The sequence below is a fragment of the Protopterus annectens genome, chromosome 8.part0, assembly GCF_019279795.1.
Source record: "Protopterus annectens isolate FY-2018-M chromosome 8.part0, PAN1.0, whole genome shotgun sequence".
Taxonomy (NCBI): Eukaryota; Metazoa; Chordata; order Ceratodontiformes; family Protopteridae; genus Protopterus; species Protopterus annectens.
Genome location: NC_056741.1, coordinates 1,711,602,985 through 1,711,629,020, shown reverse-complemented (window position 1 = coordinate 1,711,629,020; position 26,036 = coordinate 1,711,602,985). Strand labels below are relative to the sequence as shown.

At 40.6% G+C, this 26,036-nt stretch overlaps 1 protein-coding gene across 1 annotated transcript in view; it reads left to right on the top strand.

Annotated features, from left to right (window-relative positions):
* LOC122808552 (DNA topoisomerase 1-like) overlaps positions 1-26,036 on the top strand; it is an 859,013-nt gene that overhangs the window by 140,672 nt on the left and 692,305 nt on the right. Inside the window, exon 3 of the mRNA XM_044079506.1 lies at positions 19,960-20,104. Coding sequence (XP_043935441.1) covers positions 19,960-20,104 — 145 coding nt within the window. The remainder of the gene's footprint in view (positions 1-19,959; positions 20,105-26,036) is intronic.

Here is a 26,036-nt window from a genome sequence, read left to right as displayed (position 1 = left end):
TTTTCACTGTTGCAAAGCTTTTTTTTTCTTATTTTCACTGTTTGCAAAGTAATTGTTGCTACTTTTCACTGTTTGCAAAGCATCTGTTCTGTTTGTTGTTTCCCTGACAAGTAGTGTTTTAAATAACTGATTTGTTTTCTGTTTAAACCATTGTTTAGTGTCTCCTTGCTGTTTTTCTGCTGTTTAAATCATTTTTAGTGTCTCACTGCTGTTTTTCTGCTGTTTAAAACATTTTTTTAGTGTTTCCCATCTATATTAATGTAGCTAGTAGCTGTAGCTTAGTCCAGATACAGGTATGCTGCATCTGGGTCTGTTTGTAGTAACTTTTGTACTCTGAGCACATGTTCCATGCCATCTTTGATTGGATGGTGCCTTTCTGCACTCTTGTGAGAGAAGTGTGCTTACCGGTCTGGTGATGGATGATTGGTCTAGGGCTTGGAGTAAGCACCCACATTGGTTCTTTTGAGTTTTTTTTTTTTTAAGTTTATTATCAACATCTGGTATTTAAGCCCTGCATTTGAGCTGGTTTCTGCTTGTTTGCACATACTGCAGCACCGCACACTGCCACACAATTGAGCACCATAGCTAGACAGATAATTTTGCATTTTTTCCCTTAGATATAGCTATAGGACATTAGGGTAGTCCTCATCTTTAGTACATCTCCAATCTAAGAAGTATTGCTAGTGGGCTGTGACCTATTAAACCAAAAGCCAAAATCCCTGTCAGAAATACCCATCCACAGAGCACTTCCTAAATCAGTCCTAATAGCACCCCCCCCCTCCCCGTCTGTGATAACTGTTCTTCAAATGTGGTATTATGGACAGTTGGACTAACCTGTTTCTCCTACCAGCCTTGTTAACCTGGGTCTCCTGAGGCAGTGTAGCAACAGCCTCATGTACATTGACAACCCTGTACTAATAACTCACTCTAGTACAGTGTGTAAGAGATGTGTCTGCACCACAAATATTGAATCCCTGCTCTCTTGCACTCGCCCACCACTAATCATGCACATAGTACCACTACTCATGCACATAAACATTCAAAAAATAAATCAACATACGCAGGGTTTTCTCAAAAAACTTACCAAAATACATGAGACCTCCAAAATAAAAGACTGCTGCAATTAACACAGTTCCCACAACATCCGAGACACACAGCAACATCAGAGTCTCACCTACCAAGCCCTTAAGGTGTAACACTCAAAAAACAGATTTTCTTATCATTAGAGACTCTATAGTGAGACACACGGATGTCCCACTCACCAGGTTAGATAAGGAGAAAGTCAGTCAGCTGCCTGTCCGGTGCCAGGATTCATCAGATCATGCATGCACTCAGGACTCGGCAACAGGTACCATTATGACTCCATCATAGCTTGTGTAGGAGTGAACGACCTGAGATGTACCTCCTCAGACTATATGATGATAGAGATTGAGCTCTCCAAGTAGGGGTCCCAGGCAGGTATGTCCCTAGCCTTGAGCAGCATATTACCCTCACCAATGATAATGTCTCAGTATAAACCAAAAGTGATCAGTTGCAATAATTGGCTTAGTTTTGGTGTAATTCAAAAGGAATCCTTTAGCCTGGGATGACATGGTTGACAAACTTTGCTGCTTTGCCAGAGGCCATTTGCACCTGGCACCACTAGGCTTTTGGCTGCTGGAAAGGATCTTGCCTCTCCCATAGTGCCTTGTTTGGGCAAGGTCTCAAAAAAGGAATTGCTGACATGCAAATTGCCAACCATAACAAAATAAGGGTTATGCTGTTAAATGCTAGGAGTTTAAACCAAAAACTGTACACCCTGGAAGCACTTATATCACTGGAGGATGTAGATGTCTATGCAGTTAGAGAAACATGGTTCAAGGCCTCAGAGACTACCTCGGCCTTGCTAGGCTTCATTGTCTTCCAGAACTTCAGGATGCAAAATGAACATGTGAGAACCAAAGGAGCCAATGTTTCTATCAATGTTAGAGGTAAATTCACCTCCCGACTAGTTAGACTGGACAACTTCATGGAATTACTCCAAGTTCAGATTACTGGGGGTAAGACCCCCATTCAAGTCATAGCTAGTTACAGATCCCTCTCCATGGATAATGATGTGTACTTGAAACTGGGGTCAATCCAAATATTGCCAAACACTCTGGTCATCGGGGATTTCAATTATCCCACCATCAGCTAGGAAACCTACTCTAGCCCTAGTGCAAAAGTTCCTTGAGTTTTAACTCAAATGCCCTAGAACAAATTGTTCAAACCCCAACAAAAGGAACAAACATACTAGATCTGGTCCTCGCTAACATGCCAAACCGATGCATCACTGCAACTGTCAGACCCTCATTAGTTAAATCTGATCACAAATCAGTCGCTTTCAAACTGGCACGAATACCAGAGGTCACAAAGGACAAAGTTAGACTAAAAAACTTCACAAAATTAAACTATACCCACCTAGAGGAATGTATAAATGTATTCCAAGCCCCACCCCAAGCTGGAAGTGGTAACTACACAAAAACTTATACTAAAGCCCTGTACATTTCTTTGTAAAAGTGTATAGACTTGTCTGTTCCAGAGAGAATCAAGGCCAAAGTCCCAAGTAAAAAAAAAAAAAAAAGCTACCCTGGTGATATCCAGCATCAACAAACTTTACAACAAATGCAAAATGTTGTCTAAGAAAACTAAGGCAAGGCCCCAACAATGTAAAAGTACCCTCCTCAGCCTCAACAGGCAAATAAGACGTGTCAAATCCTCTAAGGGTAACTTTCAGAAAAACTTAGCAATCACAGCCAAGGATGATCATAAGGCCTTTTACAGCTATGTATATAGCTTAAAAGGTAGGACCCAAGCATGTGCCAACCTAGTGACAAATGGTATCACACACACTAATCCTGCAGAGATAGCAAACCTGCTAGAGGACAGATTTGGTGAAAATTTCACTCCCTTATCCCCTCCAAACTTATCACAAACCTTGACCTCCACTTCCCCCCCAACCGTACATATTTGAAGAGCAGGTAATTAAAGCCTTATCCAAGGCAAAAAACATAGACTCTATGGGACCCAATGGCATCCCAGGCTGTTTTCTAAACAAACTAAAACATGAACTAGCATCGCCATTATGTACCCTATTCAATTACAGCCTAACCACTGGCTTTGTTCCTGTAGAATGGACAACAGCAACAGTTATTCTCCTCCACAAAGGTGGCTTAGCAACAGACCCAGGGAGTTATACACCCATAAGTCTGACCAACCTCATCTGTAAAGCCAGGGAACATATCATCACAGACCTCATAAATAAAGACATAGGTGACCTCCAAACCCTGGATCCAACCCAATTTGGCTTTGTCAAGGGCAGATCCTGCCATTAACAAGAGCAAATCTGTGCACACAGCATACATTGACTTGACAAAGGTCTTTGACACAATCCCACACTCAGGCATTACTGAAAAAAATAGCAAACTGAATGTATAACCCTTTGTTGTAAGATGGGTTGCCAACTGGCTTACAAACTGGTCACATTCTATCAAAGTGGCGACTCCACATCAACCAGCAGACCTGTCACCAATCTACTGTTTGATGTATATTTGTCAGAAGTTCAGGCCAAAAATAAAGGGGGTGTGGCTAACCAGGTTTGCAGATGACTGCAAACTGGGTGCAATTATTGAATCCCCAAATTGTCGGTATACTTCAGGAGGGACTTGCACAGACCAATGGGTGGTGTCTTAGTCATGGTCACAAACTAAATGCAAAGAAATGCATCTTCATTCCCTTTGGTAAAAACAATGTCTCTTCACACTATCAAATTAACAACAGTACCCTATGTACCTATGAAGTGGTAAGAGATCTGGGATCACAAGTAGACTGCGACCTTAACTTTGACCACCATATGTCACTGAGGAACTCCCTGGCTATTAAGGATACCCTCATCTACTTCAAGCTTTGCCAATTTGGATCTACTTTTTGTGCTGTCCCAATACTTTACTACTGCTTTAGCAGCATTTTACAAAGTACGTCTTACCACTTGACCTTGCTGATAGCTATTCTCAGCTCTGTTTTTTTTTATAAGTGTACTAACTTATTTGTTTGGCCTCTGTGTCAGAAATACTAGCAGCCAGACTCCTCTCTAAGACCAGTATTTTTCTAAGCTCTTCCTTCCCATACTGCCTACCTTACCCTTCCCAACTAGAGTTATTTTTTCTGCCCTTAGACACCTGTTGTAATACCACCTTTGAACTCTAGGTGTCAGTCTACCCTGGCCTAATCCTTACCCTCCTTCCATTCGTACTAGCTTAGCTCTTTACACTACTCTTTCCTATTTTATCCTCCCTTGCCCTGTTCCCCAACTATTCCCCATACTCCCACTCTCTCCCCCTAACCTGCATTCCTCTCACCTTCTACCCTTAGCAGACTAGTAAGGTATATATTTTTCATCTTCTTTGCCTTTGTCTTGACCTTTACCTGCTCAACTGGACACTACTCACCTGCTTACCTTCTCTAACTGGGCAGCTCTGCTCACTGATTGTTTCCCCTCTCTACTTGCTGTTTCCCGCTCCGTTCGCCCTACGGGCTCACTCCGCTCCCCTACCCTACCCCCAATTCCCACCCACCCCCAGTGCTGTTACACTTATACCTAGCAAGTTACACCCACTTTCCTTCCTACCCAATCACTCTCAACATATAATTCTCAACTCCTCCCCTTCTTGCTCTTCTCTACTCCACCTCTTTTACTAGAACTATACCTCTTGATTTCACTCCTTAGCTTACTCCTTACCTACTTCTACACATAATCAGTATCTATAATCATTTATTTTACACCTATTTATTTATCTTATACTCCCCTCTCCCTTTTTCTGACTATCTTTCTAAACTCTTAACCTATATCTTTCCCTACATTTGATCCACATTTTCAGCTTCCTATCTCCTGTATATAACCTCTATATTCCACTCCCCCAATGGCCCATTCTCTCAAACCTTCCCTGAAAAACTGTCTTGTCTCCTCTTCCTTATTTCTCCTTCTATCCTTAATCCACTCTCTCACTGCATACGAACACTACACTCTAAAGCTCAATGTGACCTATCTACAAACACTCCCCATCACAGATCCCCTCAGCCTTTCTCATAGTAACATTACCTCTACCTCAGCCTATTTGCTTCCCAAGTTCCATAGGAACACCCATGTTTCTTACCTCCCCAATAAGCTATCCCCACCCAAGTACTATAAATACTTAAAGATTTCATCCATTCAAACCATAAACATTTTAACAGGTGGAGATATTCATCCCAATCCTGGTCCACCCTTACCAAATACCAATCTACAGAATCCATCATTTAATAATGCTAATTCTTCTTTCATAATTCAGAACTCTCTCAGTATAGCACATCTTAACATTCGTAGCATTAACAACAAAGTTAGTCAACTGCATGCTCTCCTTCAGGTTTATCCATTTGATATCCTTTGCCTTACTGAAACTTGGCTAAAACCTTCCACTCATGACCTAGAAATAACCCCTCCTGGATATAATATATTAAGATATGACCGTACATCAAAAAAAGGTGGCGGTGTAGCTATCTTGTTCAAATCTGATCTTCTGGTTTCACTATATGATGTATCACTTCCCTCAAATACCAATGCTGAGACCCTTACTATCAAACTCCAATTGAATAGCTCTAAAGCAATCTATATTGTCTGCTCTTACATCCCTCCAGGAAGTAATATTAGCACCCTAGAAAACATTCTCAGTAGCCTTTCTACCCAATTACCACAAGAAACAATTGTCCTAGGCGATTTTAATATAGACTGGACCTTATGTAATTCCCCCACCCTAACACCCATATTAATCTATTTGGTTTTAATCAAATAATAAACTTCCCACTAGAATCCACAAACCAAATAGCAAAGAATCTACTCTTGACTGGATCCTTATAAATAGTCACCCAGATACCTATAAGGTAGGATCTCTCCCAGACGACATTAGTGATCACATGCTAACCTTTATCACTAAACAAAAGAAATATAGCCCAAAAGGACAATTTTGTCACCTATCGTTCTAAAAAACATTTCCATGCTGAGAACTTTATTAATGAACTAAATGCATGTAACTGGTCATCTCTGAAACTACTTAATCTAGATGAAGCAATCTCTTACTTCAATTCTACTTTCCTTCATATTCTAAATAACCACGCTCCTTTCCGCTCCTCTAGAATCAGGACAAAAATAGCCCCATGGCTCACAAAACAGACCAAAGAAAAAATGTTTCTTCGAAATAAAATATGGGCAAGATGGAGAACCTCTAAAAGCTCTGTTGATCATCTATACTTTAAGCAACTAAGAAATGCTGTCAAAAAGGATATAATCTCAGACAAAAAAAACTACTACTCCCACCTGCAACATTCACACTCCAATAATCCTAAAAAATTCTGGTCTGGCATTAATAAACTTCTCAAACCAGGACATGCCACAACTCCTTCCCCCTGCTCTATTCCAAGTAGTAATCCTCTGCAAATAGCTAATGCCTTTAACTATTACTTCATTGAAACTATTCAAACATTAACTCAAACTCTAGTTCCCATGTCCCCCACTCCTACACAACACACAAATTGTCCCTTTCCCTCCCTTCATCTGCAACCTGTTCCCATCTCCTTTATCTGCAAACTCCTTCAAAAACTCAAACACTGCACTCCCTCTGCTGATTGCCTCCCAGCAGAATACCTTCAAATTGGAGCCAAAGCCATAGCATACCCTGTTTCTATCCTGATAAACAGATCCATCTCTGAAGCCTACATCCCCTCTATTTGGAAATTCTCACATATAATCCCTCTGCACAAAGGTGGTAAATCTACTGAGATCTCCAACTACCGTCCTATTGCTCTACTCTCCCCACTAGCCAAAATTATGGAAAAATGTATTCACCATCAGCTACTCCAGCACCTTCTCCAAAACAACTTGCTTGCTAACTGCCAACATGGATTTAGGCCCTTTCATAGCACTACTTCTGCCCTTTTAACTTTTACTGATTGCATAAATAGGAATCGTAACAATAACTGTCTCTCAGCTGCCCTATTTATTGACCTTTCCAAAGCCTTTGATATGGTCAATCATAACCTACTTATCAATGTGCTAAAGCCCAATCTCTTGACCCACAAGCAATCCTTTGGTTCAAATCTTATCTGGAAAACAGACAACAAGCAGTACGCTGGGATAATAATCTATCCACATACCTCCCAGTAAGCACTGGAGTTCCTCAAGGTTCTATCCTAGGCCCTCTTCTTTTCTCCATCTTTATTAATGATCTCCATACTGTTTTTCCACAATCCACCTGTATACAATACGCTGATGACTCTACTCTTATCTGTACTGCCAAGTCTTCTTCCTCTCTCCACACCCTTACACAAAATGTATTTAACACAGTTGAAAACTGGTTCACACAACGCTGCCTTCTTCTTAACCCTAAGAAAACTAAGCTACTACTCTTTACTCCCACTATAAAATCTCCTCAGTTCCACTTCACTATTACCTCTGACAATGGAACCTGCATTTCCCCCGATTCTACTGCCCAACTACTTGGACTAACTATTGACCATAACCTCACCTTCGATGCCCATGTTAATAATATTATAAAAACTGTTAATAAAAATTAGGCTCCCTGTATAGAATAAAACCCTTCCTTACACCTCTAGCTAAGAAATCCATAGCCCAGACTCACCTTACTTCCACCCTTTTCTATGCTTCTGCCATTTACACCAATCTATCTAAGCATAATCTCACCAAACTTGAAACTAGCTACAATAACATAACCAGATTTGCCACTGGCTCTCCATACAGAACTCATCACTGCCTTAACCTTAAACAACTCAGATGGTTAGAACTACAAAAGCAACTACAATACAATCAACTTGTGATTGCACAAAAAATCCTGCACCATCCCTCTAATACTCCCATCCTTACTAATCTGATCTCCCCTTATAAAAATCTTTCAACACTATGCTCAGCTAATAAACTTCTTATTGCCTGCAACCCTTCTAATAACAAAGCAGGCGATTCCCTCTTCTCCAATGTTGTGGGTAGAATCTGGAACAAACTTCCAAATACACTCACCTCACTCTCATCCTCTGTAATCTTTAAAAAACACCTTAGAGACCACCTTAAAATACATTGGCTTTGCCCCTGCTCAAAGCCTGATTGAATCTACTTTTCATCTCTCCCCTGGTTCTTACTTTCCTGCTTCCTTAATCAATTACCCTCCCATATCTTATGAACAACACTATAACATGTTTCCTAATGTTAAATTGTTTTAGTTTTGATTGACTTCACATGAACCCTACTAAAGCATTAAGACTTGTTTAATTTTTTTACTTCTACTCTAATGAAACGTTACATTATTCACAATTTATTTTTTTCATGTCTTATTTTGTAATGTAAAACTAATCTTTTTTATAATATTTTGAATGTATTAATTTACTTATGTTGGAGCTTTTCTCCTCGGGCCTCTACTGCAAAGGGATATGTATCCAGCTAGACTAGCCCGGTCAACAAATGTAAATAAAATAAATAAATAAAATGTCAACTGTAATAAGGAAGATTTTCTACATAGCACACTTGATTAGGAAAGGCATCACCTCTAGACCAAAGGAGGTTATAACATCTCTATGTTCGCCACTAATCAGGCCCATAGAGTATAATGCCCCTTTTGGCATGTACCATATACAAAGCATCTGCTGCTATTGGAGAGACCTCAGAGGTTTCTAACCAAGATCAGCAAGGGACTCTAGCAGATGTTCATAGGTTCATAGGTTCATACTAGGCTATCTGCCCGAGGGCATTTACAAGCCTAGCCCATAGTTTTGTGGCTTACGCCACCCCTTTAGTATGGGGAACTATACCCATTATTTTGCTGTGCCTCTGTTGAGCAGTGACACTGAGGTAATCCCTGGGGTATATCTGCGATCTCCCATCCATTGGTCAAGATTTCTCTTGAACAAGGCCAGCGAGGTGCTCTGCCAGCGAGATGTCTTATAGAGACCAACTAAAGTCTCTCTCACTATACTCTCCATCGTACAGACTACTTAGGGGAAACTTATTCCTGGCTTACAGAGCAATCTTTGACTCAAACCTAATGAATTTGCTGCACAGCTGTAAATCAAATGGGACTAGAGCTACCCATTCCAGGGACCTAAATATGGTCTGTGACTTGAATAGGATGTGCAGGAGGGACACTTTTGTCTCCCAGTGACTGCCACATCTTTGAAATAGGCTACCAATTCATGTGAAGCAGAGCACCTCTATAACACTGTTCAAAAGGAACCTGGATGAGTGGATGGGGCACTATAAATTCTTACCAGGGATAGCACCCGCAACCCTCATGGACATGGGGCAGTCATTAATAAATACAATACTGGATACTGACTAGAGTATCTGTGGTATTACATTGGGATGAAATGGCTAGGTTTGAAATTAACTTTGCGTCAGTAGCCTAGTAACCTCTTATGATCAGTCATACCACTGCTAGCATGGATTAGAAAAATACTAATACAGTTCATAATAGAATTTATTCTTCAGACCATTACTAAATATCTAGTAGAAATACGTCAAGTTTAGTAAAAATAGAGCTGCAATTTCTTATTTACATTTTTAGCTTAGTGTAGAATAAGTTTTTTTTACCATGTGAATAAAACGTTACATTTTGTATTTTTCTGTGTTTCCTCTTAAACTGTTGCAAACGCATACACTAACCTTGTAGGATAAGTGAAATTTCATTTTAACCCTTTATACTGTCTTTTATATCAACAGAGGTCCAGTCTCCACCTTTAATTACTCCAGTCGTTCAGTTGTTTAACATATCCAATACATCTAGTTCCAACAGTTCATACCCAATTTCAAAAATACCTGTCCAGATGACCAAAAAGTTCAGTCTGGAGTTCTTCTACCACAGACAGTCTTCACTCATGAAAAGGAATGTCTGTTTTACCCAACTAACCTGATGATTTGAGTTATTGTCCTAACCCAGCAGTCTGACTTTGCAGCCTGTTATCTTCGTATAGCCAAGAGTTGAAGTTGCACTGCCTCTGTCATTCGAGGCACTCTCTGTTGCTGCGTGTGATGTCAGACCACATTCAAAAGTTAAAGATGCCAGGGTAAAGGTTAAAACAACATAAATCTAAAACAGTTGGGCACTTAAACCAGTAAATAAAAATATGCCCCTTATATTGACACAGATAAACCTTACTGTTATCGGGGCATCTTTGACAATACACCAACCAGGGGTGCAACCATACTGAACCTGGTCCTCACTAATAACGGAAACTGTTGAACATCCCTTACTGTAATGCCTTCCCTAGTAAGGTCAGATAACAAAATGCTCTCCTTTGAAGTAAAAATAAAACCTGGACCCCCAGCTAAACCTGGAATATTCAGGAACTATTCTAAGGCTAACCTCCTGCTATTAAGTGAGAACCTGCCAAAATTTCAAGACCCCATAAACCCCGAGAACACTTCTGCCTATACAGAACTGTTCACAGAAACCCTATACAAGCATGTTATAGCTGCACAGAGGCAGCTGTACCCACAAGGAAAAGTACTGAACTAACTCAAAAAATGAGCCACCCCAGTGGAATCACAAAATCAATCGGATGTATAACAGGAGGAAGAAAATCATGGCAAAAATTAGGAGGTGCAGCACCCAACAGGATAAAAGCACTGTCATCAAATTAAACAAACATCTCAGAGGACAAAGAAAGTCTACCAAAGCCAAATGTGAGGTAGGTTTGGCTTTAAAGGCCAAGGACAACCACAAAGCATTCTTTAGCTGTGTCCGCAACCTCAAAGGCAATACACAATTGTGTGCAGAGCACATTGTAAATGGAGCCACCTATACTGAGCCAGAAGATATAGCAAACCTCCTGGCTGATAAATTCAGCTCCAGCTTTACTCCTCTCTCCGCCTCAACCTTCCCTCAGGAAATATCATAAAATATAACTCCTTCTACTATCACCAGGGAATAGGTCCTTAATGCTCTTTCTAAGACCAAGAACACTGCATCAGTGGGTCCAAACAATATCCCAGGGATACCTTCTAAATAGCATGAAACATGACCTATCAGGGCCTCTTGAATTTCTATTTAACTGTAGCCTCCAAACAGGCATTGTGCCTCATGAATGGAGAAAGGCAACAGTCATCCCTCAGCACAAAGGTGGGCCATCTACAGACCCTGGGAACTACAGACCCATCAGTCTCACTAATCTTATATGTAAAGCCATGGAAATAATTATCATGGAGATCATCAGCAGAGATGTAGTAAACCTCCAGACACTGGACCAAACCCAGTTTGGTTTCATTAAGGGCAGATCATGCCTACTCAGTCTGGTGGACTTCTTTGAGGAGGTCACCAAAGGAATGGATGAGGGCAAAATCATTCACACTGCCTACCTTCACCTGGCCAAGGCATTTGACACAATACCCCTTTTGGGCATTATTGGCAAATGCAAGAGGTTAGGTGCAAACCCGTATGTCACCCGGTGGGTAGCCAGCTGGTTCACAGACAGGATCCAGGAAGTTAGAATTGGGGAGTTCACCTCTACAAAGAGGCCAGTCACAAGTGGAGTCCCTCAAGGATCAGTCCTTGGACTGCTCCTTTTTGCCATTTACTTCTCAGAAGTCAAGGCCATTGTCAGTGGTCTCTGGCTGACTAAATTTGCAGATGATTGCAAATTAGGAGATGTCATCGAATCCCACACTGACACAACAGGAGGGGCTGAGACAGACAAACAACTGGTGTCAGAGCCATGGACTAAAACTAAATGCCAAGAAATGCATGATAGTAACCTTTGGGAAGTCCTCCATCCCTGGTAACTATCATATTGACAACACACCCCCTTAGAGCTGACCCAGTAGTCAGGGACTTAGGGACACACACAGATAGTAATCTAGCCTTTGATCATCATGTGCCTACAGTGTTGAGGAAATCATTAAGGTATGGCATGTAAGTCATCATTCTATTGAATTCAGCATTGATCAGACCTATCATTAAGTACAATGCTCCCTTTGGTATGTACCTAACCAGACATATTCAACAACTGGAACATCCACAGAGGTTCCTTACTAAAAGAGTACAGGGTGCAAGTAATATGTCCTGTGCAGACTGCTGCAAGGCCCTATCCCCCTATTCTGTCTCCTACTGGCTTTTGAGGGGAGATCTATGCCTGGCATATAGAGCACTGACAGACCCCACTCTGATGGACCTCCTGCATATCCACAAAACAGCACCAGAATTACCCATTCAAAAGACTTAAACCTTGCTTGTGATATAAATAGGACCTGCTGGAGAGATACGAGTATGTATCCCAGAGACTACCCTGTCTATGGAACATGCTCCACATCCATGTAAAGCAGAGTTCCCCCCTAACCCAATCCAAGTGCAACTTGGACAGTTGGATGGGAAACCGGAAATTCATCTCTGGTTTGGGACCTATGTCTCTAAGTGGTTAATCTCCCAGGCCCATGCTTACACTTATCAAGGGTATCAGAACTTGTCAGAGATTTGGGATGCATGGCTAGGCTTAAAAAGGCCCTTGTGGTCGTTAGCCTAGTAGACACATACAAACCTATAAGTAGCAGAAATAATAATAATTGTGAGACTACTTACAACAGATAAGTATAATTAAAAAAAAGGAAATGTGCAGTTTGTTGGCATGACTTTGATTAACTAGGCATATACTAGAGTTTATCTAAGGCATATATTCTGCTACCTGCCATATTGGCTTGCAGTGTCTCAGGCTTATCCTTGGAGACTTTGAAGAGGCTATTGTGACAAAAGCAAATTAAATTTAATACTGGTGCATCAAAGTTGTGGAAACAACTATCCACTTTCTACTGGACTGTATTTGCTTGCTCCATTCTATGATCACAGTAGCTCAGCTTTGCTTGGTCCATTCTATGATCACAGTAGCTCAGCTGTGCTCTGAGACACTTCACCCAGAAAAGATCCACCAGAAATGGAGTTTGGATAAAACTTAACATGTCCTTCCATATTACTGTTGCAGTATTCTTCATTGAAGATCTTCTGTCAAAGCCCAGCATCTGGCCAGAATACCAAAGTCTTTGGATTTCATAGGTGACATACATCACAAGTATATGCTCCCTGTGAGGGGGGGTAAAAGTGACCTATGTATGCAAATACTCAGAACTATTTTACCACCAGTCTGAACGCCATTATCAAACATCTGTCTAAATGCCTATCTGCTGTGCTGGTTACCAAGCCTTCTTATCTGAAGATAAGTGCCCCATCAGGATTTCTTTATTTTTTTCTCAGTATTGTTGTTACTTATCTTCATGTCACCTAAGAAGGGAAAATATCAATGTAGAAGGCAGACTCCCCATAAAGACCATCACATCCAGTGTCTTTTTTTTTGCTTAGGTGCTTTTCATGACCATACGCAATGCTCTGCCTGTCGAGTGTTTGTCCCCAAGACGCTCTGTACTTTATCTTCCCTCTCCATATACCTCAGACGCCAACACCTTAAATTATTGGCTAAGGCTGGTATGGCAGAATCCTCCTGTCACAAGGGACAGACGTCTTCCAAGAAGAAGGCCAAAAAGTCTCGGCCTGATCTGGTTGCTGTCCAGCCTCCAACAGATGTTAATACATTACACTAGTGAAAGCCATGAAGAACATATGGTGATTGCATCGGATTCCTCTGCTGTGACCCCATCCGAGTCCAGCATGGATCCAAATTCCCACATGTCCTCGGAGGCTTTTCTCTGAATGTTGAGGAGGAACCACAGTTTATTTCTGAAGGGCCAAGGGGGATTCCTTAAATCTTAGTCTGGGAAGAGATTCCTATCACATTCAATGAATCGCGCCTATAAACTCCTACCAACGGTTGTTAGGGTGGACATACAGCTTAAGAAAAAGTAAAAGACCAAGCATATTACCCTATTACTAAAGATCCCCAACATGAGTGGCAAGATTTTATTCAAGACTTATTTAAAGCCTTAATGGCCTTGAAGCTTCCTCAAGGGGTGTCAGTCCCTGGTCTTTCATGCCTTTTAAGAGGACAAGAAAATCGGATCCCTCAGATAATGACCTAGATTCTGGGAAGGAATTTCTTACATACTTCTTTCATATTTCTTCCCTTCTGGACCATGGTTCAGAGGAAGAGGATTATTTGAGCATGGATTCCCCTTGGAAGAATTACCCTTTGGGGATACAATTACTCGTATGATTGAGTAGTTTAAGTGGGATTGCTCTCAGGTGTCTGACATCCAAAATAGATACCATGAGAGTCTACAAATGGAGTCTCCTAAGCCGTCTGCAGTTCATCCTGTATTGACAGTACTTTTGGATACCTTTTCTACTGCCTCTGTAGCTCCTGACTGTCAGCCCTCAGCCCCTAAGAAACCTGACAGGGTCTATAAGGTGCCTGAGAACTGCAAATTTTTGTTTAAATGTTGTTCTGCTAACCCTTTTGTGGTTTCAGTCTCAACTGACAATCTGTCTAGACTTTTGCCTTCTTCTAAGCTTCTCCTTTCTGATAAGGATTGTAGAGTTATGGAAAGGTTGGGTAAAAAGTATATACTGCTGCCACCTTCTCATTTGGGGCTATTAATTAACAAACCCACATTACCAGGTATGTCTTTTCTCCTTTCTCAAGTAGCTAAGGTTGTTTCTGATCTACCTGAGTCAGAAGGGAAAGCTTCAGCTCTTTTCCTACTTGGGTCCTGTTCCCAGGTCACTTGTCATTCCATAAAATGCAACTACAATGCTTCTTTTCCAAGGCTGCTGCTTTTGGCCCTATGATGAGACGATATTCTTGGTTTCTTCTTCAGGTCTTGCCTGATAGTAAAGCCAAACCTTTGGATGCTCTTCTGGATAATAAAAATATTTTTAGGACAGCTGCTGCTGTCCTTTTTACATCCCTCCAGGATAAGGGTAAGGCCATGCAGGAACTCGAGCATATTTTTGCCTCCTACTTACCCAAATTTTAGAGGAATTACCCATCTAAAGTTTCCTTTGTTTGTAGGAAAACTCATCAAACTTCCAAAGGTAAAAAGGGGCCCAGACATATTCCTCCAAGTCTACTCAGACTCCTACTACTACAAAGAAGACTTTCTTTCAGGACAAGCCGGTTTCTGTTTGAACATTTTTAATATTTATTAATATTTGACATTTTGCCTCCTACTCCCCTTGGTCAGGTCCCCCTGTCTCTCTGCCTTCATCTGTCTCTCCCAAATTGGCAGCAGATTGCCACAGACTCATGGGTGCTGTCATTCATCAGGGGTATTTCACCCCCCCTTTCAGGCATTCTGCACCGTCCTCCAAAGCACCTCTTGATTTTTTTCGGGGGGTTTTGCAGTCCCTTTTGGATCAGGGTAACATTCAACTTCCACCCAGCCTAGTGGCAAGAGGTTTTTATTCCAGGATGATTTTGGATCCTCAGAAGGAGGGAATTTGAAAACCGTTTCTGGACCTCTGCCCTCAACATTTTTCTGAGTCCCTTCTTTCAGGGTGTTGTCTCTCCAGACTTTGTTTCCTCTTCTTTTTCCTCTCAAGCCATTCTGGTCTCTCTAGATCTCAAGGATGCCTATCTTCGCATCTCTATTCACCCTCTGTTAAGGCAATGTTTACATTTCTCTGTTTCTTCTTCTCATTTCAGTTCTCTGCTTTGTCCTTTGGCCTTTCTACTGCCCCAAGGGTATTCACCAAATGCCTTGCTCCTGTCATTGCCTTTTGTAGGAGGGATACAGATATCCCCTTATCTAGACAACCTGCTTATTCATGCTCCTTCTCCAAATAGTCTTCTACAAGATCTTCACTTTACCACTTGTCCTTTAGAGTGTCTGGGCTTCACCATCATATTTTTCTCAGTTTCAGGATTCAGGCCATTCCCATGTAGGCTTCTTTTCCTGTTCCTGAGGTTTTATCTCTGACAGCCTTCTTCCAGTTGCTTCTTCCTCCATCCTATCTCAGGTAATTTTTCAGAATTCTAGGGTTTATGGCCTCCACCATTCCCATGTTTCTACTTGCCAGGTTCTTAACTTTTGAATGTCTCCAAATCTTTTGAGTTTCAAGGCTCCCTCTGAGGAAGCTTCAGTGGTTGCTCAACTCAATGTAACCTCATCCTTGCCCACCCCATGGAGTACCCTATTCTTTTACTTCCTTGTCTCAAACTTGAGCTCTAGTGGTAGATTCAGTCAGGGGATGCCCTTTCAGGCTCCAGTCCTTTCCCAAGAACTGTTCATGAATGCCTTAGACCTGGGGTGGGGGTGCTTCATCAGAGGTCAGATAATATTAATGTAAAATAAAGAAGGGCTCTGTTTCTGGATGTACAGGCCTTTCATTTCTTTTTTCTCCCCAGCAGCCTGAAAATCTTCATGGATAATAATACCACTGTGGTGTGTTACATCAACAAGCAAGGGTATATGAGGTCTTATCTTCTTTGCAGGTAGCGAGCTGACTACTAGTTATCAGGTCACTCTTCATTCAATTTACATTCCTTCAGAGCACAATCTAGTGGCAGACGCTACCAGCAGATCCAGAACACAGGTTTATAAATGGATGCTTCACAGAGATTAGTTTCTGGACAGTCCATGAATGAGGTATTCCTTAGGTAGATCTTTTAGCCTCCCCTCTGAACAGAAAACTTCCTCTATTCTGTTTGAGTACCAAGTCCTCTGGCTTGGAAAGTGGACACCCTGTCTTTTTCTTGGAAGAGAAAGTTTCTGTACATCTTTCCTCCCCTTTCTCTGCTGCCAGGAGTTCTGCACAAGTTCAAGCAGGACTCTCCCAAAGTCTTGTTGGTGACTCCCTTTTGGCCCAGACAGCACTGGTTCCCTCTTTTTCCTCTGGCCAGGAGCAAACATCACAAGTTACCTCACCGGGTGGACCTTCTTAACAAGACAAGGGATCTCTTAACCATCCTCATCTGTCCATTCTTCAAATGATACTGTGGGTGCTAGGGTTTTGATCCTTTTTAGGCATCGCTTTTCTGAGGACTGACTTTGAGTTCTGCAGGAGGCCAGAAAGCCCACCACCAGAAAATCATATATGTCTAAATGAAAGTATTTCCTGTTTGGTACCTTTCTCGTCATTAGGATCCCTTCTCAGTAGGGGTTCTCTTATTTCTATGATCTGCTCCATGCTGGCTTGGCATATTTCTCATTTAAAGCTCACACCTGCCAGCTAACTCTGCTTGACTGCCCTTGAACCCTCCTTTGGTTGAAGGTCAAACGATTTCTGAAAGGGATCCTTCATATCAGGTCTCCTAGAAGGCTGATTCCTCCTCCTCCCTGGGACCTCAGTTTTGTTCTTGAGAAATTGACTCAAGCTGCTTTTGAACTAGCTAGTTCAGCTTGCTTCCTTGTAACTTTTTACTTGGAAGACTGTTCTTCTCTTGGCTCTTACTTCAGCCAGTAGAGTGCCTGAGCTTCAGGCTCTTTTCTGGCCATTTCTCCTTTTCTAATTTTACACAGAGACAGGATATCTCTTCACACTAATATTTTTATGCCCAAGTTTGTTAATGAGTCCTTTTTTTTTTCCTTCTCCTCAGTCTGTCAGTGAGAAGGTCCTCCACACCTTGGACCTACATAATCGGTTCAGATATTATTTGGATAAAACAAAAGTTATTCTTAAATCTGAGCATCTTTTTGATTCTTTTCATCCCAGGACTTTGGGTTTAGCAGTTTCCAAGCAAACAATTTCCTCCCGGATGTCTAAGGCAATTTCCTTTTGTTATTCCTTTCATGGAAAATGTTTTTCTTCAACTGTAAAGGCATATTCTACTGGGACTGTTGCCTCTTCTGGTGCCTTTCTTAAGGGTTTGAACACCATTCACATCCTTGAAGCTGTTACTTGGTCCTCGGGTTATACCTCTAGTAAGACTTACAACTTAAATGCTTCCAGGGCCAATGCAGTTTTACCAGGGCTATTCTGCATGGATTTATAGATGGCTCTTCTGTGCTTTCCTTTTGCCAGTTTGCTTCTTAGCTCTTGTACTTCTCCCTTCAGTGAAGAATACTGCACCAGTGATATGGAAGGACATGATGCAGAAAATCTTATCATAAGAGAAAATGCCCCCCTTCCCCCCTCTTTTGTTACCCTCCTGGATTGGGGGGATCTTGCTTCCATTCCTTTCTGAACTTATTTTTCTGATTATAAATGTTCTACTGTGACCTGGGAGTATTTTGTCCCCCTGTGGCAATTCATTTCTGAGTATTTGCATCCATGCATCACCTTTATGCCCTATGCTGGGAGTACAAGTGTAACCTATGGTGCCTATAAAATCCAAAGGCTTTGGTTTACTGGCTCAACATTGGACTGTCCTTGCCAGTATATCACCTTCAGTGAAGAATACTGCAGCACTGAAGAGAAGGACATCTACTGCTATGGTAAGATTTTACACAACTGTACTTTCTCCAAACTGCTGTTTGAGCATTCTGTCCATCACAAATTAAATTCTCTGTGGTGGGGTTACTCTTTGGTTGCAGAAAAGAAAACTGCTGCCAAGTGCTACAATTATTATAATCACAATTATTATAATTTTATTTCTGGTTGCATCAAGACCTGCCATACATGCTTTACAAGTGGTGTCCAGCTCCTATAGTAACCCCTAAACAGCTGCTGCCACTAGGCAATTAGGAAACATGAGTAGATTGTCAGGCTTTTCTTCCACAGCTCACACATTGCACACATCCCTAGAGACAATACAATGTCACTAGTTCACTACTACATGTCTTTGAGAGGTTGTTGAAGAGCACCCAGAGAAAACTGCACGAGTAACAGTGAGAAGATGCATACTCCACAGAGAGCGTACCCCAGGCAACAACTCACAACATCTTTGTTGCTGCTTATGCCAACCTTTCTAGAGTATGCTGTGTGTAATCTGTACTACACATTCAGCCCTATTCTTTCAATATACTTTTTAGAACTTTCTTACTATTGCACTTGTATATTTGTATCCATTTGTAGTGTATAGCAACTCAGTCGTACTCTAATTTATATACCACGTCAACCCTCATACTTGTATTGATACCAAATTTGTCTACTGCACAAACTATATTTGTGTACTACTCTTGGATTAGACTATATTATGTAGTTTCTTTCCTGTACATTCAGATTGTTGCTGCTTGTGGCTTGCTACAACTTAAACCGCATATGAAGCACTGAACCAGCCTCCTCCAGCACTGCCAATAATCAGGTATGGGTCATCACGGCCACAATCAGGCCTTCATTCTTTTGTGGCATGGAAATGGGCTTACCAGTGTGTGTGTGTGTGTGTGTGTGTGTGTGTGTGTGTGTGTGTATATATATATATATATATATATATATATATATATATATTTATTATTTTTTTTTTTAATAGAGAGAATAGCATCAATATGACCACTTTTGTGAAGTTTTGGTAGCTTTGACGTTGCAACAAGGTTGCGGATAAACTGTCGCTAATGCACCAAGAGTGCAGTTAAATGCTGATGAATTGCCACTAGTGCAGATGAACAAACATTAATCTACACAGTGTAGCAGATAATATTCTTATTAGATCCTTTATTTAGGGTTCACTGTTGGGTTATACATCTCCTTATATAGACATCCAGCTGCATAGACAGTTCATTGTACATGAATACCCATTCTCTGCATGACTTTTTGCAAAACTAGAATTTTGGTACTGGGTATTTTCAAAGCTTAAAATCCACTTCAGCATATTTTATCTGTGTAGCTATTACAATCCATTGTGCTTGTAGTACCTACCTATGAACCTATATGCAGTATTTATTCTTTCATTATTGGTTATTTCATAACTTTGCAAATAAATCAGTAAATAAGGATTTGATAAAAAAGGACAATGATGGTGATTTTGTATATTCAAAATCTCCTTAAAATGTCATTTAATAGGCATTTTTTATCTTCAAAAGGCAGAATAAATGCATGCATGCATCATAGTTCATACATGATATTGAATATCCTTAATGTTAATTTTTCACAGGGATTCCAGGATTCCTGAGCCCCCAGCTGGCCATAAATGGAAGGAGGTTCGTCACGATGATACTGTAACTTGGCTAGCTTCCTGGACAGAAAATGTTCAAGGATCGGTGAAGTACATCATGCTTAATGCCAATTCAAAGTTAAAGGTTTGCGTGATTCTGAAAATAATCTACTTTGAAGTTCCTTTGTTGCATTTTGACAGAATACTACTAATGCACATACAGGATCCACTGCACTTTTATACTGCTGAAATCACAACTGAGACATCAGTTTACTCAGAACAAAAATACAATTTAATAAGACATTGTATCAAAATCAAGGTCTGTTATTAAATGTTATGCAATAATTCAGTTTCTAGTAATTTAAAATCTGGCATTTTCTTGCATGTGGCAATTTCATTACTCATGACTGAATACACGAGGCTGTATGCCTTGGAACATGTATTCACATGCTGAGCCTGAATAAGTGAGAGAGCAAAAAATAAGTGAAAAATTTAAAGTGCATCCACATACAATTACTCAACTCTCTCTTAGCCAACAATCTTCTGTCTAATATTCAGCAGAGGTTTCGCCCAAAATATAGCACTACTACTGCTTTATTGGCTTTCGCTAACACAGTAAATCACCAACAAAATGAAGGCATTCTAGTCTCAACCATATTTCTCAGCCTATCTAAAGCATTCAATACTGTTTTTCATAACAAACTTCTAACAGTTCTTTCCAACTTTGATCATAACCACACTGCAATATCATGGTTCCAGGACTATCTAGTCGGCAGACAGCAATCAGTTAAATGGTGACAAAATCTCTCCCCTCTCCTACCCATTAGTCTGGGAGTACCACAAAGTTTCATCCTGGGACCACTCCTCTTCACCTTATTTACTAACAACCTCCATTCTGCTACCCTGCATGCTTTCCTGGTCCAGTATGCAGATGACCCAACCCTAATATGTGCAGCTCCCACATTCCAATAATGAAAACAAATAGCCCAGCAGTCATTCCTATAAGTAGAATCATGGCTAACAAATGCCTAGCTCATTCTTAACCCCAATAAGACTAAACTCATGCTTTTCCAAACAAAAAAAAATCCAGTAACCCCCCCCCCCCATCCTTTAATATATCATCAGCAAATAAAATAACTACGTCCCCTGTATCCCATACCAAACTACTGGGAGTAATCATAGACAACATGAAATTTGACATGCAGTGTACATATAGTACAGACAGTAAAGAAGGTACATAAAAACATGGGACACTGTATAGACAAAGATTCCTCACAAATAACACAATATCCACCATTGCTAGAACTCATCTAATCTTCACACTACTATATGCATCTCCTATTCTTAGTAACATCAAAAAATCTGACCTAAACAAACTAAACACCTGCTACAATAAAATTGCAAAATTCACCACTGACGCTACATTCAGATCTCACCATTGCATAGCACTAAAACAACTATCATGGGTAGAATTGCCCATCCTCCTAGCCTATGACCAACTGTCCATGGCCCATCAATTACTCTTCCACCCAGACAGAACCCCTGCCCTTCTCAACCTCCTCCAACAATAAACTGCCAACCACAATCTTTGATCCAACAACAAATCACTTTTAAAGATCACTAAAGCTAATAACTCTGCTGGGGAAGCCTTTTATTCCAACTGCATAGCTAAAACATGGAACTCCTTCCCCAAAACATAAAAACAACCCCCAATACCTCATAGTTCAGAGAGATCCTAAAACTACATTTAAACAAAACTTGGATATGCCCTTGCTGTAGTCAAACTTAATGATTTCCTACATCCTTTAGCCATTACATAAGCCAATCAAAGACACGACATGCAAGGCAATACTTCTAAACACCTAACAACTCTAACTTCTGCCCTGACTATCTCCCATGACTGTAGCTAATCAAAGTCTTGACCAAAATTACTTCTACACTACAACTCTCTAGACAATTGTAGCTGGTTAACACTCTGCACTGTTATATAAATCTCCATTATGGTTGTACTACTGGGAAACCACGTTTTAAAGCTCTCTGTTATCCAGGAACACCAAAATGACTGTACTAAAGTATATCATTTTAACTGTCTGTTTTCATATCTCTGCGCCAAGTGAAAATATTTGCTGTGACTGTACTAACTGGACAACTGATAATATTTGTAATTTTCTGTACTTGCTCAAGGCGAGTAATTGTTTACTCTGTAAAATCATGTAAAAAAAAAAATTCTTAACATGGAGTTTTTCTCTGCTGGCCTCTGCTGAAAAAGGACAGCTTGTCCAGTCAGACTTTTCCAGAAAAAAAATGTAAAATAAGTAAGTGAGGCTCTTTCCCTTGGACATGTAATCATGACCTCTTTGCATTTGTCTTTATTTCATGGTGTAGTGGCTGATGTACTTGGTATTGATTACTACTTTTTAGTTATTTTTGAATTATTTATCCTTTGTTGGCCAGGTTAGTCAAGGTAGTATTTATGTTACAAGGGAAAATTTGGCCATGGCATAAGGGAAATTCCCCCATTTCCAACAGGAGCCATGGGATCTTGCACAGCCACCTGATTTACCACCAACTCAAGCAAATGGGGACCTCTGTTTACCATCTCATCCAAAGGACGATGCACTCATGAGTGCAACAACTCCTTATGCTGCACTGCAATGTTAGCAATCCATCTACCTTGTGTGGGAATAGAACTCAGAGCCTTCTGATCTTTCAACACAAAAGGTGACACTGCTACCCGTTGCACCACTTACACTACATACTAAATCACTAGGACCTTAATTAGAGCACAATATATCCACTTGTATGTTTTGTGCCTTTGAATTTTTCTTAGCCAAAACAAGTTCTAATATCACTGAAAAAATGCACTTGTGTATAATGGATTATTCTGTGATCATGAAATATAATGAGGAGCTCATAATTTAATATATTGCCTTTGTCTTTCCTCTGTTAGTAACAATTTTCAGAGAGATCAGTGTCCTAAAGCTGCATGTTTACAGAAATGATCATTTTCCATTTGTGTACTGTGTAACTCTTAACATAACCAGACTCTCTTCCAGGACTATCACTAAAGAGAGCATTTGTCTATATTAAGGTTTACCCAAGTTAAATTAAAAAAACTATATATTAGGAGCTTAATATTTTAACCTTGCACTGTTTTGTGGCACAGCTCATGCTCATTTATAGGGAATCTGTGCCATATCAGGGTCACAAGCATAGCATAACATCTTCACTAGTATTCTTAAAGTTCATCAATTTAAGAGTAGTTGTTGTCCCTATCCTTATTAAAATAGTGATTGTATGGATCAATAAATAGCTGAGTTATTATTATAAAAGAGTTCTTTCTATGCTTATGCACAGTGTATACTTTGATCCAAGATAAATCAGCCTTAGCAAATGTAGATAAGCTTTCTTCTGTCAGTAAACTGATTAGTGTTGCTGCAGTATGCATCAAGAGTACAGGGTTCAAATCCACCCCATTCCACTTTTTAATGTTGCACTCCCTAGTCTGCCATTTTTTTTTTTTTTTTTTTTTTTTTTTGAGATGTTAAACCAGGGTCTCATCTGCCTGAGTAAGTGGTAGCTCAGGTGGTTGTAAAAGATTCCACAGCACTTAATGCAAAACAAGTGTAGGGGGAGTTCACCTATGCCCTGGCCAAATTTTATTTAATCAGCATTTTATTTAATCAAGTGGAGTCCCACAGGGCTCTGTCCTGGGCCCTCTCCTGTTTGGCATCTATTTCTCCGAAGTCCAGGCCAACACAGAAGGCATTTGGCTGACCAAGTTCGCGGATGACTGCAAGCTAGGAGTGATTATTAACTCACCAACTGATGCAGACACCCTACAAAAGGACCTCTCTGAGACCAGTGACTGGTGTCTGAACAATGGCCTGAAGCTTAACACTAAAAAATGCATCATCATCCCCTTTGGAAAAAACACAGTTCCCACGAATTACCACATTGATGAGAGCCCACTGAGAGATCTAGGCACCCAGGTCGACAGCCACCTCACCTTCGACCACCACATTGCCACTATGGTCAGAAAGTCCTTCTACTTGGCACATCTTATAACCAAAGGATTCGCATCCAAGAAGAAAGAGGTCATCATCCCTCTCTACTCATCCCTCATTAAACCAGTCATCGAATGTAATGCCCTGTTTGGCATGTACCTGACCAGACACCTACAACAGCTGGAAAGGCCAAAAAAGTACTTCTCAGAAAGGAACCTAAGCCTTAAACACATGTCCTACATGGACAAACTCAAGAAACTCCAGCTTTTCTCAGTGTCTTATCTGTTTAGTGGTGATCTCTGCTTGACTTACAAAGCCATGTCCAACCCAGCCCTACTTGAAATGCTACACCTAAAGAAATCCCAACACCCCTGCACCACACGCTCCAGAGATCACAACCTCACTACCACAATTAACAGAACATGCTGGAGGGGACAGGTTCATCTCCCAAAGCCTGCCAATACTCTGGAATAAGCTACCCATTCATGTCAAACAGAGCACCTCGCTGGCCCTCTTCAAGAGAAATCTTGCCGAGTGGATGGGTAACAAAGTTCACTCCAGGGATCATTCCAATTGCCCTATTGGATAAGGGGCACTGTGAACTAACATCGGATGGCACGGTGCCTGGGCAATTTTTGGGGCTAAGCTTGTAAAGGCTCCAGGGCCATTAGCCTAGTACACATCTATGAACCTATGAATGACATCTGGGCTCTTCTGTGAAAAGAGGACATTGTTCCAGTGGGAGTAACCTGGTCAACAAACAAAACAGATTAATACGTGTCTTTGATGCTCACATAAATCTGCTTTTTGTCTGCTGCTTTTGGACCCTGATTTTGTAAATCAGTTGTGTGGAATCTATATTGTAGTCATAGACTCTCTTGTAGTAGTGCCATCTCTATTTCAATCCTTGCTTTACTGTTATGTATCTCTGTAAACCAAATTTAGCCCATCAGAAAGTAACACACAGACTTAAAATTGTAATAAGTGGTGAAGAAAAATATTTAACAAAACGTCTAAGACACAGTTATGAACTGGTAAACCTTTCCAAGTACTTTAAGTGGCTGTCTGATATTTTTTCATCACAGTCTCTGTTAGCATTACATTTTATGAATGCTTTCTGTTTTTATTAGCTCCTACTTTTGTTTAAATGTTAATGCTCTTTCACCCAGGCTGTGCCTACAAATGGTCTGTCTTGATCAGAACACTACACCAGTAAACAAATATAAATTAAAATAAAAACAATCAACTTTTTGTGATATGTTTCACAGAAGGACATATTCTGTTTGCTTGTTAATGAACAGCCTGACTGGAGATGCAAATTAATTTATTGGGGCTTGTTCTCAACTGACTTGTGTAACTTGTATGTCCCAGGGACAGCAGATGTTAAATAGAGCAGACATGACTTCATAATGTCATGCTGCTGTGGGCAACTTTATGCGGATTGCAGTCGTAATTACATTTTATGTACTTGCTGACTCTGGGGCTTCATTTTAGTGAGCTGCATAAATCTCTAAGCTTGTTTGCTAACTTAAAATCTGCCCTTAAGCTTAACATTCACACTTTACCTGATTCTGAATAGTCTCCTGCAAGACTTGTGTTCAGAACAAAGCAAAAATATGTCATTCATCTATGTTCTGCTGGGGGTGTAAGTATTTGCTGTCAGATGATGCTACGTTATATCAAAATAGCCACATTGTTGCCCTATATGTACAGTGATGTAAGTATCGCCATTTATTGTTTATTTTAACTTCTGTTTCCTCATAATGTCTGACGTTTTATAAGTCTCAGTTTATCAAAACTGTGGAATATTTTCACTTCAAAGTAATAAATATTTTGTTTGTTCTGTGCTATGCCCAGCTGTTGTATCAGTACAATCACTCTACGCTGGTCATAAATACCTATTTCTTCCCTGTCTGTTGTGCTCTAACTCTTCCTGCAATCTCTCCTCGCTATACCAGCACCTCCATGTTGCACCCCATTGTCAGTGTTCTGCATTAGTTTGATACCAGCAATGTCTTACTTCCCTTACTGCATTAGTTTTGTAGGCCCCATCTTTTTACTCTTACTCCT